Source organism: Cnephaeus nilssonii (genome assembly GCF_951640355.1).
Source record: "Cnephaeus nilssonii genome assembly, chromosome: 1".
NCBI classification, from domain to species: domain Eukaryota; kingdom Metazoa; phylum Chordata; class Mammalia; order Chiroptera; family Vespertilionidae; genus Cnephaeus; species Cnephaeus nilssonii.
Window position 1 is genome coordinate 49,847,726 of NC_137072.1, and position 18,918 is coordinate 49,866,643.

The window sequence follows — 18,918 nt, forward strand, 5'->3', positions numbered from 1 at the left end:
TTACATTCAAAGACTTGACCTTTCAGAGTGGGTCATTACACATGTATTAATTTAGCTCATGCACGAGGCTAGCAGACTTCTCACTGTCTGAATTTCATTTTTGGCTTTTTTTCTTTTTTTAAGTATTGTATGTATGTTTACCTGTATATATCTCTCTGTGTGTATTTTTTGTGGGAAAAAAAATGTCCATGCAAAGATAGCCAATTCCATTGGAAATGAGGAATGATGAGTTGATGACTTAGCCAGAAAGAAAGGCTTTAGATAAACAAAAGATGGAATGTTAATGAATCCATCATAAGTTCTGTGCAGATATTAGACAAAGTGAATATTAAACTGCTTTGATGAGTTTTCCAGGTCTTGCCAACATTGCTTAAATAAGAGCTTAAAATTTGAGCAAAGACACTAGAATGGCTCCTGCAATTATCTTTAAGGTAAACAGAAGTACAAGAATTTCAGCCTTTTTTTTTTTTTAAAGCACAATGTTGTTTGTGATTGCCTGCAATACTCCTTTTGATACTTGACTTTGGCCCCCTCCTACTAGCAACTGGGAGTGGGCACATGGTGTACTCTCCATTCTGTGGACACAGTGATTGATTCAGGAGTGAGCAGGGGACCACACTTGTTCCATGGTACAGATTTGCTGGAATTGGTGGATCTACTTCTTACTTCAGTGTGCTGGCAGGATGTGAATTGGAGAATACTCAGAGTAAGTCCAATGCAGTAGAAGAAAATAAGGCCAATGTGCAGAGAGAAGCTGATATGAGAGTGAAAATTAGGGAGGCTTCGTTTAAGCCCAGATCCATTTATGTCTGAAGCCAGGTCTTATATTTTACTGCATTTTATGGGGGGAATACTATACTTAGTAATCTTTGTGAATTATAGGATTTTTCAAAGATGTAGGGAGCAGATCCTTCATGTGTCTTAAGGTTCTACGACATCTTATACCCTTGCACCTCTGTGCTAATAAGCATTTAAACTTCATTGCTATCTTTGAGACTGTTATGAATTCTTATTCTCTGTGTTTTAAGATAAACATTAAAACTCATGCTTTATTTTAAATACATTATATTTACAAACAGTGGAAAACATTGTGTACATAAATTAATAATTTAGATACCAGTGATATGTAGGTGCTTTAATAATGAATTTCAATTAAGGGACTTTATAAATGATGGAAATTTAAAACAGTGGCAATAAAAATAGTAATTTCTATATATTCATATGTAATTTCTATTTTAAATATTTCCGCATGTTTTTCTGATTCAGTCATGTTGTGTGAAAAGAGATAAATAAGAAAGTAATGTCACCTGCTTGCACTTTGCAATTGTGGCCATCAGGTACCCATTACCTAGCATTAAAAAAAAAAAGAAGGCAATCTATAATAATAAAAGCATAATATGCAAATCAACCGAATGACCGAATAGCAGAACGACCATCTGGACAACCTTCCGGACAACCACGCTATGACACCCACTGACGCCACCTGCCAAGGCAGGTGTGATGCGATTGGTTGGGGGCCCAGCCATTGCCCGGTGATGGCCTTGCAGAGGGAGGCCCAGGCCACGGACCTGCGGGTTGAGGTGAGTGGGCGGGGCCTCCCTCTGTGGGGGGCGATCCATTGCAGAGCCCTGGCTGAGTGGGCAGGGCCTACCTCTTTGGGGTGATCAATCATGGGGTTCCCGGACTGTGAGAGAGCACAGGCTGGGCTGAGGGACCCCCATCTCCCTCCTCAGTGCACGAATTTCGTGCACCAGGCTTCTAGTATATTGATATATAAACTATTTATCCAAACTGATATTTTAACTTTGGAATGTTATTGTGATCATATATATATATATATATATATATATATATATATATATATATATATATATAAAGGGGTGGATCCAATCAAGAGGAGCTGAAGGGAGCTGTGGTATCATAGAGATAGGGAACTTACCTCATCTTGAATTACTAACCTGGGCCAGTTACTACCACATTACCAGATGTAATCTTCACAGTCACCGTACATGGTCGTTGTTATTGCCTTATTCTACACATTAGGAGCTTTAGGCTAAGGTAGATAGTGACTTACTAGAGATAAGGTAGAATATTTCCTCTTGCCCAAATCCCTTCCTTGGCTCCTCTTTGCATGAAGTTCTCTAACTTCCTAACTTGGATGACAAAACCCTCATTCTCTGGCTTTTGTTAATCTTTATAGTTTCATTTCTAATCTTTACAGTTTCATTTCTTACCTAGTCTCCAAGTTTACAGATCTTCTTTCACTTTCTAAATTTGTCCCAAGTTGTTTCTTCTGCTGTGAGCAATAGGCCCTGTTGCTGTCCCCACCACTTGGTGAATAGCTCCTTTTCAGTCTTCAAGTTTCAGCTTAAATACCACATCCTCCAGGTAAGTTCACCAAGTCCACCACACTCACTGCCTTGTGCACTCATTCATATGGGAAGTATATACTGAGGATTCATTCTCTTTGTCCCAGGTACTATCCTAGGTGTTAGGAATATAACAGTAAGCAAAGGAGGAAAAAACATCTGTCTTTCTAGCTGGTACTCTAATATTATTATTTAGTCCAGTGTCGCCCATTTAAACGCTTGCTTCATGAAAGGATTGATTATGTCTAAGTTGTTCTGTTACATTTTTTGGGTCTAACACAACAGGATATTGTAGGAATGTTGCAGGCATTTAATATTTATTGAATTGGGGCACACATGAAGGACTTCATTTACTACTTAATTTATAGTGATTGTATGGATGTATAAAAATGTTCTAACTGGCCCCTTTTATCTTTTCCCACGGCCATCATTGTAGTTAGTACCAGACCTCCTTGTATTATGGCAGTGTTATTGCAGTGACTCTCTAAAAGCAAACTAGCTTTCCATTTTCCACAGCATTGAATTCTCCACAGAGCTGAAAGAGTTATCTCCTCTAGTATTGGGATTGTTCTCCTTCTTAAAACATCTCATACTGAAATCCAAGTCCCTGCATAATCTAGTGTTGCCTTTCTACTGTTATTTATCCCCTGCTCTTTCCCATATACCTTTTAACCAATCCAGTTATTTTGTAGTCCACTTACGCTGGTTCATTTATACCTGCCTACCTAAAAATCCCTTTTTCTTTTCTCACTTTACTACAAATTTTATCAGTACTGCTAGTCACTTCCCTAAATTTAGTTTTCTTTGACAATGTCAGCCAACCTTTATTTTCATAATTTCTGATTTCCTGTAAGACTCTGGCTATATCAGTAATATTCCTAAAGAAGTTTTAAGCTGGGAAATATATCTACCACCCACCTCTACCTCCCCCCACAACATACACACACACACACACACACACACACACACACACACACACACACACACACACACACTACACCTAGAAAGAAAGAAACCTCACATGGGTAAAATAAAAACAAAAAGAAGCCTCCAAGGTAAAAACAAAAACAAACCAAAAAGAAACAACAATAAAAATAGAGCTTATTGTAATATGACCCTATCACTTCTCATGTATCCTTTAGCTCCGCAGAACACACTTGAAACTAATGTGTGACCTCAGCCACACTGGTCGTTGTTTGGTCTTCTGTTAGCAAGGGCAGCTCAGAGGTGGTCCGGGTGACTGCGCACTGCTGAGAGGAAAATTACTTGTTCATGAAACAGAGGGAAAGGGCCATACTTCCATGCCTACCACAGCAAACATTTTAAGGCCCATGTTTTTGGCTTCTTACCACTTCCCAGGAAACATCTCCAGGAAATAGAGAATAGAGTCTGACTTTATTCTTTTCCCTAGTTCGGAGGCATTTTAAATGTTAGTGAGCCTCTAGGCTAGACCCTTCTGAAACTCTTTTAGTCATCCATGTTGCACAAGTCCAGAGGCCAGAGTGAAGCCCTTGGTCAAAGGTCCATCTTCTTATTGATGAAAGGTCAAATTAGTAGAATTTAAGCATTTGGAAGCCCCATCTACTCCTTATTCATATGTATAAATCTTATATTCCAAGTATACCTGATGATTCCTAAGGGAATTAATTGCATTTCTATTCCTTTACTATAAAATTATACATTATTCTTTAATCATTTCATAATGATATGAGCTTGTCTTTCCACCAGTTTTAAAGAATGACCATTTTCAAATTCTCTGTAACACCTTGCACATAGAGGAGCTTAAGAACTACCTGCTAATTAAGATTGGATAAAATATCCTACTTTAAGAAGTTGTCTATTTTATAGGATTATTCACAATTTGTCCTCTCTAACATGAGCTCTCCATATAAAGTATCAAATCATCGTAGGACAAATCAAGTGTTCTTTTGTAAAATGTAGTTCAGTTTGCGATGTGACTAATAACAGATTTTATATTATAAAATATAGCCTTCTATGTTTTTAGGACATTAAAAATTTTGTTTCACATACATTAAATAAGAAATGTAGAAGATGGAAAGAGTTCTGGAAATTTAATGAAGTGGATATCTAAGGACATACAACTTGAAATTATTTGATTTTATAAAACAAATGTTCCCCTCATAAAAATCAGTTTAATAACTCACCAAACACATTATGAACATGCTTTTCAATTTTTTATATTTTGTCAAGGGGAAAGAAAAGAGTTGATTGGCAATCCTGATTGGGCTTTTTTAGCAATTCAAATATATATCATTCATCATTTTTAATTGATGAAAATTAAACTAAATTTGAAATTGTAATTACTAATGAGTCACGAGTTATAATAAGTTAGCAGCTATTTTGTTTCCCAAACACCTGCATTAATTTTCCATGATCACTTAGTTTGTATGTCATTTGTAACATGCTAGGCAAACATGATTTTTGCATAATTTAATTAGATATTTGTCAAATGCTGAAGAAACAGAAACAGAAGACAGGTTCATGCTCAAATTGGAAGCAAGAACCTATGTAATTGTACAAAGTATACAAAGATTTTATGAATGCTACTAGAGGCCCGGTGCATGAAATTCATGCGTGGGGGTCCCTCAGCCCGGCCTGCACCCTCTCCAATCTCGGACATCCCTCTCGCAATTCAGGACTGCTGGCTCCTAACCGCTCACCTGCCCGCCTGCCTGCCTGATCACCCCTAACCACCTCTGCCTGCCTGCCTGATGCCCCTAACTGTTCCTCTACTTGCCTGATCACCCCTAATTGCCCTCCCCTGCTGGCCTGGTTGCCCCAAACTGCCCTCCCCTGCCGGCCTGGTCACCCCCAACTGCCCTCTCCTGCCGGCCTGGTTGCCCCCTATTACCCTCCCCTGCAGGCCTGGTCCCCCCCAGCTGCTCTCCCCTGCCAGCACAGTCGCCCCCAACTGCCCTCCCCTGCCGGCCATCTTGTGGCAACGTGAGGGTCTTGCGCGAGGGCACAAGGACCACCTAGGCTTGTATTAGTATAGATGATTTAAATTTAGGTAATAGTGACCCTAGTTGTATTCATAGAGATAATAGTATTAATGGTGTGTATCACTATGAAATACAGTCATCTCCATAAGAGAAATCTTCAATTGAATGAAGATTAGCTATGAAATGGAAATTTGAGATAACCCATTACAAGTTTTAAATTGATACCCACTTTGAATAAACAAAACAATCTCATACCTTTTGTTAATATAATTTTAAATTTTAAAATAAAAGCAACACTACTAAAAATAAATGTAAAGTATTTATAATTTTATATATATTTTTAGAAAATTTTATATCCTTCTGCTTCTGTTAAGATATTTGGGAGATGGTAAACAGGCGATTAAATCATTTGCCCATTGAACATATTTATGGGAGATGTAAGTCTTAAACCCATGTTTCTTGGCTAGCCTAGTATGCAGAAGTTTTAGAATGGAAAGGGAAATACTCTATTGTCAGAAAGCCAATAATTTTTAATACTATTTGGTGTGTGTATGTCTTCTCAAGTATTCTGTAAAGTTCTTGAGACCAAGTTTCATGCCCTTTATTTCTTTATTGTCCCAATATAATTGACGTAAGTAAAATGTTATTCAGTCTTTGATGTTATTTATTCATTCTTTTAATACAGCACATTTAATAAATAACTTTTATTTATTTTTTCAGGTATATAATTGAATAAATAATTCTGAAATATCTGCTTAATGAAGGATGATAAGAAAATGATAGATTAAGGAAAATTAGAATTAATAAATAAGCTTATTGCCATTATTAAAATTATATTCCAGAAAGTACTTTTTCTTAACTAAATTTTAAATGAATGTGTTCTAAGATGTCTGAATTGTTCACATAGTTCTAAAAATTGCTCAGTTAAGAATTAAAACTTCCATTTCCACATATGCCTCATATAACAAATAAGCTTGTATATTTTTTATTGAGGAAATGATAGCATTTAATCCAGGCCTTCTTTTTATGAAGTCATTTAAGTATTGTTTTTCAAGAATAGTACTTATTAGCTTTGTTCACTTACCAGGAGACATAAATATAGCTAATTACTTGAAAGTCAGTAATAGGTAAAGCCCGTTTCTAATATCCCCACTGCCTATAATTGCCAAATTAATGATGGATATGTGGACTCTAGAATTCTATAATGTTAACTTGCTTTCCTTGAGTTTGAAAAATATTATAAACAACATATTTTCAATTGTTAAAATTTGAGTAGTGTTATGATAAGAATAGGAGATGACTCACTTTTTGCCTACTCAACTGAGTTTTCCAGAAATCTAGTAAGAGTCAGCCTTGTAAAAAATTCATTTGGTGAAATACCTTGTGTTTCTTCTATTTACTATGTTACTTTCAGCTTTTAAAACATCACTACCATTACACAGCCATGGAACAGAGTGGTCTTGTAAATGAGCTTTGCCACAATAGAAACAAGACTACCTGGAAATCCGTCATGGTGTTGCTACCCTCTGAAAGATTGGTAATATTATTAAAGCCATTTGGAAATATGTCCACTCTTAGAAAATGGAACTTGTGGAGCATGCGACCTAGTCTATTTGATTTTAGCCTTAAAATCTTTCAACATATGATAGCATGCATTTGGATAAAAAGTAGAAAATAATAGAGTAATTTTTATATGTTTTATTTGTGGCTACATTGATTACAGACACTTTTTTAAAAAAGCAAAAAAGAAATAAGCATTCATTTATAAATATATATAAGTAAACAAGTTTTCAAATTTAGATCATCTAGCTAAATATTGCAAATCATCCTTGATGTTTCTTAGGTAGACAACCTCCGCCAGGTCCACTATTTCTCATTGTGTGTCTGGCTATTCCATGTGACACAGCATGTTAAACTTTTTTCCTCCCTTTTATATTTTCATTTAGTTAAAAAAAAACATACAGCCGAAACCGGTTTGGCTCAGTGGATAGAGCGTCGGCCTGCGGACTGAAAGGTCCCAGGTTCGATTCCGGTCAAGGGCATGTACATTGGTTGCGGGCACATCCCCGGTGGGGGGTGTGCAGGAGGCAGCTGGTCGATGTTTCTCTCTCATTGATGTTTCTAGCTCTCTGTCCCTCTTTCTTCCTCTCTGTAAAAAAATCAATAAAATATTTTAAAAAAAAACTTACAAAAAGGCTTATTATGAAGCCCCTTATAGATGAGGCATCTGGGGTCTCCTACAAAGATTAAGTATCTTGTCCTACTTACACAAGTAGCAAGATAGTCAAAGTCTAAAGAAATGTAAAAACAGAATAGAGTGTGTCTATATCAAGGAGGCGATTGGGAAAAGCAAATTGGAAGAGTCCATGGATTCTATAGATAATACAGCTGATTCAGGGAGCATGAATAAGAAAATGATTAATTAAGAGACCACAGCTAATTGATTAAGGCCAATCAGCAGGAATACATATACAAACCAAAAAACTAGCAAACAGCAATTATGAAACCAAGAGGTCTAGGTTTATATGTGTTCCTCACCATTACACTAGGCTGTCTCTCCTCATGGAAGAAATAACACACCTAGGTAAAAGCAAAAAGCCAAATTGAAAGAATACTGTGGCCACAGATACCAAACAGTTTTTAAAAATATCAAAATATAGGTTTAGGAGACCCAAGATAGGAATGTTAAGGCATATATCTGTATTCCTTAACATTCAGGGTCCTGGAGGGAGTTCATGGGGATTTGAAATCTGGGATCAATATTTCAAAAAAAAAAAAAAAATGAAGAGAATAGCCCTGCCAGTGTGGCTCAGTGGTTAAGTGTCAGCCCATGAACCAGGAGGTCACTGTTTGATTCCTGCTCAGGTCACATGCCCCGTTTTCGGGCTCTATCCTTAGTAGGGAGTGTGCAGGAGGCAGCCGATTTATGATTCCCTCTCATCATTGATGTTTCTATCTTTCCCTCTCCCTTCCTCTCTGAAATTATTTTTTAAAAAGTAAAAAAAAAAAATAAGCATTCATTTATAAATAAATATATATAAGTAAACAAGTTTTCAAATTTATTTACATTTGGCTGAAATTAAATCAATTCATAGTGTTCATCCAATATTCTTGATTGACTGTCATGAAAATCAAGTGTTTAGTGAGCTATATAATGTAAATAAAACCTCATGTCAAATAACCAGTAGTTTCCACTACTGACCAAACTTTGACACATGAACAGAGTGATGACCAAATTTCATTAAATACCACTTAAGTTTTATACATGCTTATTATTTATTAATGTCACAGCCAAAATTGTGACTTAATTCCATAACATTATTATGAATCCTTAATAGTTAGGCTCTTTCTTAAAATCTGGATTGTTGCTGAAATGAAAAATAGTAATAACAGGTGAAAAAAAGAGCATTCTAATTCAGTAATTAAGTTCTCCCAGTAAATATAATCTTGTGAAGCATTCAACCCATGAAGAAAAGAAAAAAACTTCAAAAAATAATTTCAGTGGTAGGAACATTCATCTTTAGGATAAAAAAATAAAAGTTTCAATTTATTTTTCTACTGATTGGAATAAGCACTGTGCACATACCATGGTGTTGTATATGCTTGGTCCTATAAAGTAGTTTAAAAACACAGACTATTCTAGTTTCTTTCCACATCTAATTATAACTGAGATTTAGGGGATTTATGAAGCATCTAGTACTGCATTATTGTGATTATCTATTATAATCTACAATATAGTGTACTTTTTTTCAATTATCCTGTTACGTTTCTCACTAACACTAGCTAACAGACAGTTTATTTGTCTTTGTTAATTAGCATTATGCATATAAATAAGTGTTTGAAATTATTGCTATTAAGCTACACTGATGCTATTACTGTTATGTACTTAATTTCATAGCTTTTTAATAAAAACGTTGAAATTTGTGTTTAGCAAATTTTTATTTGATTTAGAGACTTTTTGTTATTGTTTGATACTATCAAACTACAGTTCTCTGGTTGAGAATTTATATTTTGTGTTTTACAAAGTACCTAATATTTGTTTAACATTTAAAAAATAACATTCACTATGGGGGAAATTTAATTATTTTGAAGTGTACCTCTTTAGTGAATTATGCCACTGTTATTTTTTTCTTGGTTAGTTTGTTTTATAGTTGATGAAGATTTCTAGAGATAAATGAATGCTGTAATAAACTCACTTTTATCTCAGGAATTGCTTGATTTAAAACGTTTACACATTCTACTATTAAAGTACACATATTTGTTCTGGCTGGTTTGTACTTGAATTTATCATCCACTGAAGGTTACATAATCCTGGATTACCAACAGCGGGAAACAGATACTATGTTCTTGTGATACCCACAGTGTTTAACTTCTAACAAAGCTTCTAAACGCAAGATCTTTCTCTGTGAAATTGCAAAAAAAAAAAAAAAAATGTAGCAGATAGAAGATTCAAAGACCCAACATATAAATTGAACAGGTTGACCCCCTCATGCTGAGAATTAGACATACTGATAGTCCCTTAGCATTAGAAATTTTATTGTCTTGGGTAAATGTGGAAAAATGTTGGGTTGAAGTGAATGAAGCTGAAAGTAGAGTGGAACTCGAATGGTGAAAATTGCTTGGCAATTCAGTAACATGTTTTCTAAAAGAAAAATTACAACCTGTTAGTTTAGCAGAAACTGGAAAAACTTGTAGAAGAAGTTATTCTGTTTCATGCAAGCCTTCCAAGATGATAAAAGCCAGTATTTTGGAGGAACTAAAAGTTCTTTATAGAAAAATAAGTAGTGAGTCAGGAATTAAAAGAACTTGACTTCTAAATCATAACATTGGTACAATTTTGAAAAGCTGGTACATAAAAAATCTATTTTTCACCTGCAGTTTATTGTTTGACAGTTTTTTGTTTGTTTTTAACAACTACTCCTCTGTCCCCAGGCGTCCGAATTTGTATAAGCTTTCTTTAACCTGGAATTCTGTGACATAAAGTTTTTGCTAGTGTCAACAATAAATGGACTCAATGATGTTTTTTGATGCATTTCCTTTTTTTATAGGCAAGTAAACAGGACCAAAGTATAAGTCTGAACATCAATGAAAAGCTATTTTAAATAGTTTTATAAGAAAGTATATATTTAATATTGCATTTTAAAAATGTCTTCTCAGGATGACAGCTTTATCAGAGTGCTTTAAAAGCTATAAATTGTATAGCAATTATATTGGGACCTCATCTTAGTGTGTACAATACTGTCTAGTGTTTATATTTCCCAATGTATTTTAATTGTCCATGTGAATTTAGAAACAATGAAATTCTTTGAAAAAATAATTCAGTTGTAATATGGATATACTTATTTGCAGATTCACTGAATTAATTTAGACATACATACCTAATTGCACACACACTGTATGCATGGTTGTTGTTTAGAACACCTGGCCCTTCTCAATGGAGAGTTACCAGCATTGGTCAGGAGGTAGAAGGCAAACTTGGTCCTGGCTGTGGTTATCTTTCCCACTTCCTCCTCCTTCTGCCTGAGATTATTTTCTGAAGGGCCTGTTTGTCCTCAATATGCTGGCCAGTATCTTGTCTACTTAGCAGTGTGCTGGTTTCAGGGACTTGCAGACTTGCTCTGTGACTGATTCATTGTCCAGCTTGACGGTCACAAGGCCTTACTCAGCTCACTACAAAGAGCCCCTTGTACTGGCCCAGCTGTTTATTTCTGTTTCTCTTTAGCACTACTTTGCTGTAATCTATAGTGAGTAAAGTCTTAAACTTGTTTAATGACTCCCTAATTGCTATACTTACCACTAATCTCCAAATAATTCCTCTTTTGTGGAGGGTGGCTTTACACACACACACACACACACACACACACACACACACACACAAACGTGCACATGCATATACACTTATTTATATACTAGAGGCCCGGTGCATGAAAATCCGTGCACTAAGGGGGGAGGTGTCCCTCAGCCCGGCCTGCTCCCTTTCACAGTCCAGGAGCCCTCAGGGGATGTCCTACTGATGGCTTAGGGGAGTGGGCCTAAGCCACAGTCTGGCCACCCTCTGCGGGAGGTGACCAGGCTGTACAGGGGAAGGTGCCGCCCCCATCACCCCACTGCTGCTACCACTGCTGGCTTCAGTGGCTGAGAGGCCTGAGCCCCGGGGCTCACGGCTGCCTGAGCCCATGGCTGCCTGAGCACATGGCTGCCTGAGCCCCGGGCCTCGCAGCCGCTGCGGCTTTGTCCTGTGGACTTCCGAATCGATGTCCGGAAGACGTCCGCCCCTTAGTGATTTCAAAGCTCAATCACTAGCTCTCCAGCAATGATATTAGAAATAAAGACTATTCTCTTCCCTAAGAAATAGACAAATCCTTTTTGTATGTTATTTTCAGTTTCCTACTTTAGAATTCTGTATTCTCCTTCAGAAGCTATAGATCAAAAGTTGTTGGCACATTGTGTGTGAGAATCATTTCCAATAAAGTTTTATTTAATATGGGCTACAGTCTTCAAGGGAGGGAAGCAATATTGAAAGGCAATTACTCAAAAGTAATTGCATAGGTATCACTTACTAGTGGATTATTTAAGCATAAATTGTGTTTATCCTGATAGTAAAATAGAGAAAGGTATAAATGTGTAAACATTGCAGGATGTTAGTCACTCTTGCACATTTTGGTTGTCTTAAGGATGTTAGAGTAACCACATTCAAAACCAACCTGGTTGCCCCATTTGGGGGAAAAAATCAAGAAGGAGATAATGACCACATTGCCACCTTCTCACCAAATGGTTTCAACTGCTCAGTGTACCTAGTTGTTCTCACTTCTCCAGTATAAAAACAAATGGAGAACTGCTTCTCCTGGGGAAATAGCCCTCATGTTGTGGCACATGAGGTGGCTGATGAATAAGGGTAACAATGATCTGGGGGGTGGGAACCCTATATTATATTTCATTATCTTTGATGTGCCAATTTCATTAAACCCCATAACTGTACATTTCTGATGGAAATATGCACATCTCTGTTAATAATCTATAAAAGATATAGTATTTTTTAGAATGTTCAGTCAGATGGAGGGTTCTTTTCATAAAAAATAGGAGTACTGTGAGACTTGCCACAGTCAGGACAGAATATGGAGAGACAGACTACTTTCCGATAGGTAAAAAAAAAAAAAAAAAGTGCATTTTCATCTCTCTATTTGTTTAGTTCATGTGCATAACTTATTATCTGAAAAACTGGGCTAGACTCAGGGGAGGTAGGAGTGAAAATTGGTGGAAGAAATAGCAATAACTTAATATATGCAGATGGCACCATCTTATCGGCAGGAAGTAGCACTAATTTGAAACGACTTCTGATGACAGTGAAAGAAGAAAGTGCCAAAGCAGAACTGTACTGGTATTTGAACATCAAGAAGATAAAAAATCATGACTGCAGAAGAAATACACAACTTTAACATAGACAGTGAAGACACTGAAGTTGATAAAGATTGTGCTTAGCTTGATTCAGTCGTTAATTCAAATGGAGACTGTAGCCAAGAAATCAAGAGAAAGGCTGTGACTTGGAAGCGCAATAATGGAGGAATTAGGACAGATCACTAAGAGCAAAGATGTGTTATTAGAGACCAAGGTTAAATCATCCACACCCTCATATTCCCAATTACTATGTAAGAATATGAGAGCTGGACAGTGAAGAAGGCTGGTAGGAAAAAAATGGGTTCATTTGAAATATGATGTTGGAGAAGACCTCTATGGATAATCTGGACTACCAGAAAGATAAACAAATTAGTCCTAGAGCAAATTATGCCTGAAGCATTGCTGGAGGCAGAAATGGCAAAACTGAAGCTGTCCTACTTTGGGACATGAGAAGGGAGGGTCCTTTGGAAAATACAATAATGTTGGGGAAAATAGAAGGCAGCAGGAAAAGAAGAACCTAATATGAGGTGGATTGATTCCATAAAAGAAGCCATAGGCATGAGTCTCCAGGAGCTGACCAGGCTGTTGAGGACAGGACACTATGGACGTCGCTCACTCCTAAGGCCATTCAGCATCATGGAGCAACAACAGGGAGTGCTTTTATTCCCTGTATGTGGTTCTGTTTTTTATGCTTTTTGGACACCATATTTCTAATTGTGCTGGCCCCTAGTTGGGTACCCTGCAAAAGCAAATAATTGGAAGCTCTGGGAGTGTGGGAAGTAGGGGTATATGTTGGTGCAGAAGATGGTGGTTAACAGCAAACGCTTTGAATTAGGCAAATCTGAATTTAAACGTGTGGTCATCCATACTTAACAGTGACATTGCCCAGCCTCTGATAGCCACATTGTTTTCTTATCGGTATAATAGAGATAATACCTTTTTTAAAGGACTTTCAAAGTAGTTAATTCTAATAATAAGCACAAAATATGTGGGTTTTAAAAAAAGACCACATAGCTCTTTCAAGAGTTTTGGTTTAAAAGAGAAGGTGAGGCCGAAACCGGTTTGGCTCAGTGGATAGAGCGGCGGCCTGTGGACTGAAAGGTCCCAGGTTCAATTCCGGTCAAGAGCATGTACCTTGGTTGTGGGCACATCCCCAGTAGGGGGTGTGCAGGAGGCAGCTGATCGATGTTTCTCTCTCATCGATGTTTCTAACTCTCTATCCCTCTCTCTTCCTCTCTGTAAAAAATCAATAAAATATATTTTAAAAAATATATATTAAAAAAAAAGAAGGTGAGAAAGTTAAGGAATAATAATTTCTAGTGATTTTTGTGTACTATGTTTTACAGGATGTTTTTTTTTCATTTCACAATTTATTTTTTTCATTTTTTATATCTAATATTGAAGTTCATCTATAAAAAAGCTTCTTTAGAATTTAAATTTAATTGAATATTTTTCTGTCTCAGTGATACATCATACAGGATGGGCAAAAGTAGGTTTATAGTTGTTCATACAGAAAATAATACATACAATAAGTAATGAATAAAAGAAGAATAAAATCTTGTTCTATATACTCACAACTGCAAACCTACTTTTGCCCACCCCTGTATAATGATCCTATATAATAAAAGGCTAATATGCAAATAGACCGAATGGCAGAACGACCGGTTGCTATGATGTGCACTGACCACCAGAGGGCAGATGTTCAACGCAGGAGCTGCCCCCTGGTGGTCAGTGCACTCCCAAAGGAGAGCGCTGCTCAGCCAGAAGCCAGGCTCATGGTTGGCGACCAAAGCTCGGTGGCAGGAGCCTCTCACACCTCCACGGGAGTGCTAAGGATGTCCAACTGACGGCTTAGGCCCGCTCCCTTTGGGCTCCTGGACTGCAAGAGGGTGTAGGCCGGGCTGAGGGGCCCCTCTGAGTGCACGAATTTCATGCACCAGGCCTCTAGTGTGTTCTACTATAATTGATGGCATTTTAGATTTTATGAACTACAGATTTTATGATACATATCAACCTTTCTTTTTCTTCAGGAAACAGTAACATGTAGTAGTTATACATTCAGAGTGCAGTTGTATATAGATTATGTCAAATTACTGAACCTTTTTTTGCCTCATCCCTTACCTACCAAAGGAAATGTTTATTCCACAACATTGTTAGTATTACATTAGAAAATGTGTATAATTTTTTTAGCACAGTGTCTGCTGCAGAATTATTAAATGCATAATAACAGCCATTATTGTTATTTTTATCCTTATTTTTTCCAGCAAACCTTTGAATTCATAGACCTGGATGATAGAGTCAATTCTGCCACTATTTAACTTTGGAATCTCTGTCTCATTTTTCTGTTTTGCAAAATAATGTTCTGGCTAAGATGATCTCTAAATTCCTTCTGGCTTTAAAATTTTATTATCTAATTCAGAGTCTTAACATAATGTGGCCATAAAATGAATTTATTTATTTATTTCAGTTTGTGGGGACATCCATGGACAATTCTTCGACTTGATGAAGCTCTTTGAAGTGGGGGGATCTCCTGCCAACACTCGCTACCTCTTCTTAGGGGACTATGTTGACAGAGGGTACTTCAGCATCGAAGTAAGTCCACATCATTTCTTTTTAGCTGCTCAGTAATGGATCAACAGTATCTTAGTAAAGTAAAAGTGGTAAATACCATTGCCTTAAGGAAATCCCTAGTCTATAACAATGAAATGAATTCTAATACACTTAATTCTTGGGATATTACATCTCCTATTTTCAATTGATTCCCATATGTTTTTTAATGTATAGAGATGCCAAGGAAATGGCTAAAAGTAAGATTTTGTCTTTTGTATCTTTTGTTTATTTGCAACTTTGCAAAAGTTACATCATATTTACATTACATAATTCTGTTTTCTGGTAGAGCACTAATCAGTGTTGATCAAATATTCAGGAATGTGCTTGCATGGATGCCTTATAATTATGAAACAACAAGCTATTTTTGTAAATCAGTAGTCAAGTGTGCCTCTATGTCTGCATTTGTGTGTGTGAATATGTGTGAGTATGCTTATAGGTGCTGGGCTTTGTCTTTTGACACCTGCCATCTGACCAGGGTAATTTGTTAAACTCATTAATTAAAACACAACAGATAACCTTTGAGTAAAGGTTCTTTCTCAGCCTCCCACCTGCTTCTAGTAGAAATTATGTTCAAAATGAAGGCTAGCATCTTGCTTTATTCACATGTTTGTTTTTCCTGGTGCTTAACATCGTGTCATGCATAGAAAGGGCTCATTAAAATTTATTAAAAGAAATGTCTTAATAGGAATACATTTTAAAGAAACAGTTTATGCTGTAGTAGCTGACATTGTAAGTGTTCTAGGAAAAAAGCAATAAAAATAAAAACTATTTTTCTTAATTAAAGACCAAGTTAAAATTTCCTTAAGTCTCACACCAATATCAGGTATTTATAATAGTCATATAAAAGAAACTCGAGTTTTTTAAATTTTCATAATAGTTTATTTACTATAGGAATATTTAATATTGAAAAAATATGACTCTTAAACAGCTTTTGTTTTTAAAACCACCATACTATATTTTTTGGTTATTCAATTCACCTCACATATTGACTATCCTATCTAATAAGAGAATAATATGCAAATCAACCATACCTCCACTACACCCACCAGCCACGCCCACAAGCCACGCCCACAGCCAATCAGGAGTGAATATGTAAATAAACCCAACCAAGATGGCTGCAGCCACAGAAAGCAGGAGGGAGGCTTGGGTTTCCCTGGCAATGAAGGAAGCCAAGCTTTCCTCCTGCCCTTGCCAGCCCAGGCCTCCGCTTAAGGCTACAAAGTTTCAATTATAGAAGATACATAAATCCCAACAGAAATGGCTGCGGCCATGGAGCAAGCAGGAGGCTTGGCTCTGCTCCAGGCTACAAAGTTTCAATTGTAGAAGATAAATAAACCCCAGATACCAGGGCCTCCGCTTGGGTCGCCGGGGGGCATGGCCAGCCTGCAAACCACCACAGGCACCTCGCCCAGGCCACCCCACACCCCAAGGGAATCCCCACCCTGATCCGGGACACCCTTCAGGGAAAACCAGTTGGCCCCCACCCATGCACCAGGCCTCTATCCTATATAATAAAAGAGTAATATGCAGATTGACCATCACTCCAACACACAAGATGGCTGCCCCCATGTGGTCAAAGATCCTGCCCACATGTGGACACAAGATGGCCACCACAAGATGGCCAGCAGGGGAGGGCAGTTGGGAGGGACCAGGCCTGTAAGGGAGGGCAGTTGGGGGCGATTAAGCCTGCACAGGAGGGAAGTTAGGGGTGACCAGGCCGGCAGAGGAGGGAAGTTGGGGGTGACCGGTCCTGCAGGGAAGGGCAGTTGGGGGCACCCAGGCCTGCAGTGGAGAGCAGTTGGAGGGGACCAGGCCTGGAGGGGAGGGCAGTTAGGGGTGACCAGGCCTACAGAGGAGGGCAGTTAGGGGCAAACAGGCTGGCAGGGAAGCAGTTAGGCATCAATCAGGTTGGCAATGGAGTGGTTAAGGGGTGATCAGGCTGGCAGGCAGAAGCGGTTAGGGGCAATCAGGAAGGCAGGCAGGCGAGCAGTTGGGAGCCAGCAGTCCTGGATTGTGAGAGGGAGGGATGTCCCAGATTGGAGAGGGTGTAGGCTAGGCTGAGGGACACCCCCCTCCGTGCATGAATTTCGTGTACCGGGCCTCTAGTGTATGTGTATGTGTGTGTGTGTGTGTGTGTGTGTGTGTGTGTGTGTGTGTATGTATATATATATTTTTCCAACAATATTTTAATTATTTCTTTACTTAAGGATCATGTATTTATTAATAATGACAAAAGGAGGGCTGATGTTGGTACATAAATTCAAATGGAGAAAGTACATTTTTAGAATTTCTTCCTTTTGGTAAATGTGTATTATCAAGTCCATAAAATGTATGATCTGGACTGTAGGTAATTTGAAGACATATATATCCTTGCTCCATAGAAAACTAAATCTATACTGGAAAATAAAACTTTTTTAAAAAAGCTCTATAGAGCCCTGACCGGTTTGGCTCGGTGGATAGAGCGTCGGCCTGTGGACTGAAGGGTCCCGGGTTCGATTCCGGTCAAGGGCATGTGCCTTGGTTGCGGGCACATCCCCAGTGGGGGGCGTGCAGGAGGCAGCTGGTCGATGTTTCTCTCCCATCGATGTTTCTAGCTCTCTATCCCTCTCCCTTCCTCTCTGTAAAAAATCAATAAAATATTTTAGAGAAAAAAAAAAAAGCTCTATAGAATCAAAAGCCAGAACCGGTGGTCATCTAGGATGCAATTATTATTTGAACTGATTATTAAAATCTTGTGATAAAGGAGGTAGAGAAAATAATTGCCATTGGAATATAGAAAAGTGGGAGAATATTGAGAGGGCACACATGGTTGGAGAAGACTGAGTCAAAGAACAAGTAAGGGTTGCCTAGGTGGGAAATCAAAGCGAGAAAAGGATAGAAGAAGAAATTATTAAACCGCATAGACCTCACTCAGGGGTTCACTTGACCCACTTGGTAAAAAAGTGTGATTGAGTACTAATTTAGTGCTAGTATCTTCCAAGAGTAAGAGGGGGGGAAACCTGCATAATGGTAGTTTGAACAGGATAGAACTTTATTTCTCTCTCCAGTAAAAGTTCACAGGTGTGCTGGTGTGACATGCATAGTGCCAGGGCCCAGACTTTCTGCCTCGTTGCTCTGATGTGCATGGTCTCATTCCAAAGTCAAATTCATGTCCCAAGACTGCTGCTACCCCAGCTTAAGCCATCATGTCCCCATGTTACGTTCAGCTAGAAGGAACAGAGGAAAGAGAAGGGTATATCCTCCCATTTAAGGAGGTTCGTTTCCCAGAAATGGCACAATTACTTCAATTTGGGTCAGGTTTGTTGATATGCCAAAGGTGATTTCACTGTGTAGCCAGATTTGAGAAAGACTGTAAAGGCAGAAAACAGCAATGGGAGGTAGAGTTTCTGCTACTTAAATTAGGGTTTGGTGTATATTTTTAAAAATTATTTTGGTAACTCTAAAATACATCTTATTTATCTAATATTTATATGCTCCTATGAAAGGTTCTGAGGATGAATAAAATAGGTATTCTAATTTCCTGGAAGCTCACCTTTTAAGCAAGGTGACTATCCCATTGGGAGTTATTCTTTTTATTAGCC

The 18,918-nt window shown here is 37.8% G+C and overlaps 1 protein-coding gene across 1 annotated transcript in view; it reads left to right on the forward strand.

Annotated features, from left to right (window-relative positions):
* The window catches only part of PPP3CA (protein phosphatase 3 catalytic subunit alpha), a 322,050-nt gene that overhangs the window by 224,649 nt on the left and 78,483 nt on the right, over positions 1-18,918 (forward strand). Inside the window, exon 3 of the mRNA XM_079770908.1 lies at positions 15,195-15,319. Coding sequence (XP_079627034.1) covers positions 15,195-15,319 — 125 coding nt within the window. The remainder of the gene's footprint in view (positions 1-15,194; positions 15,320-18,918) is intronic.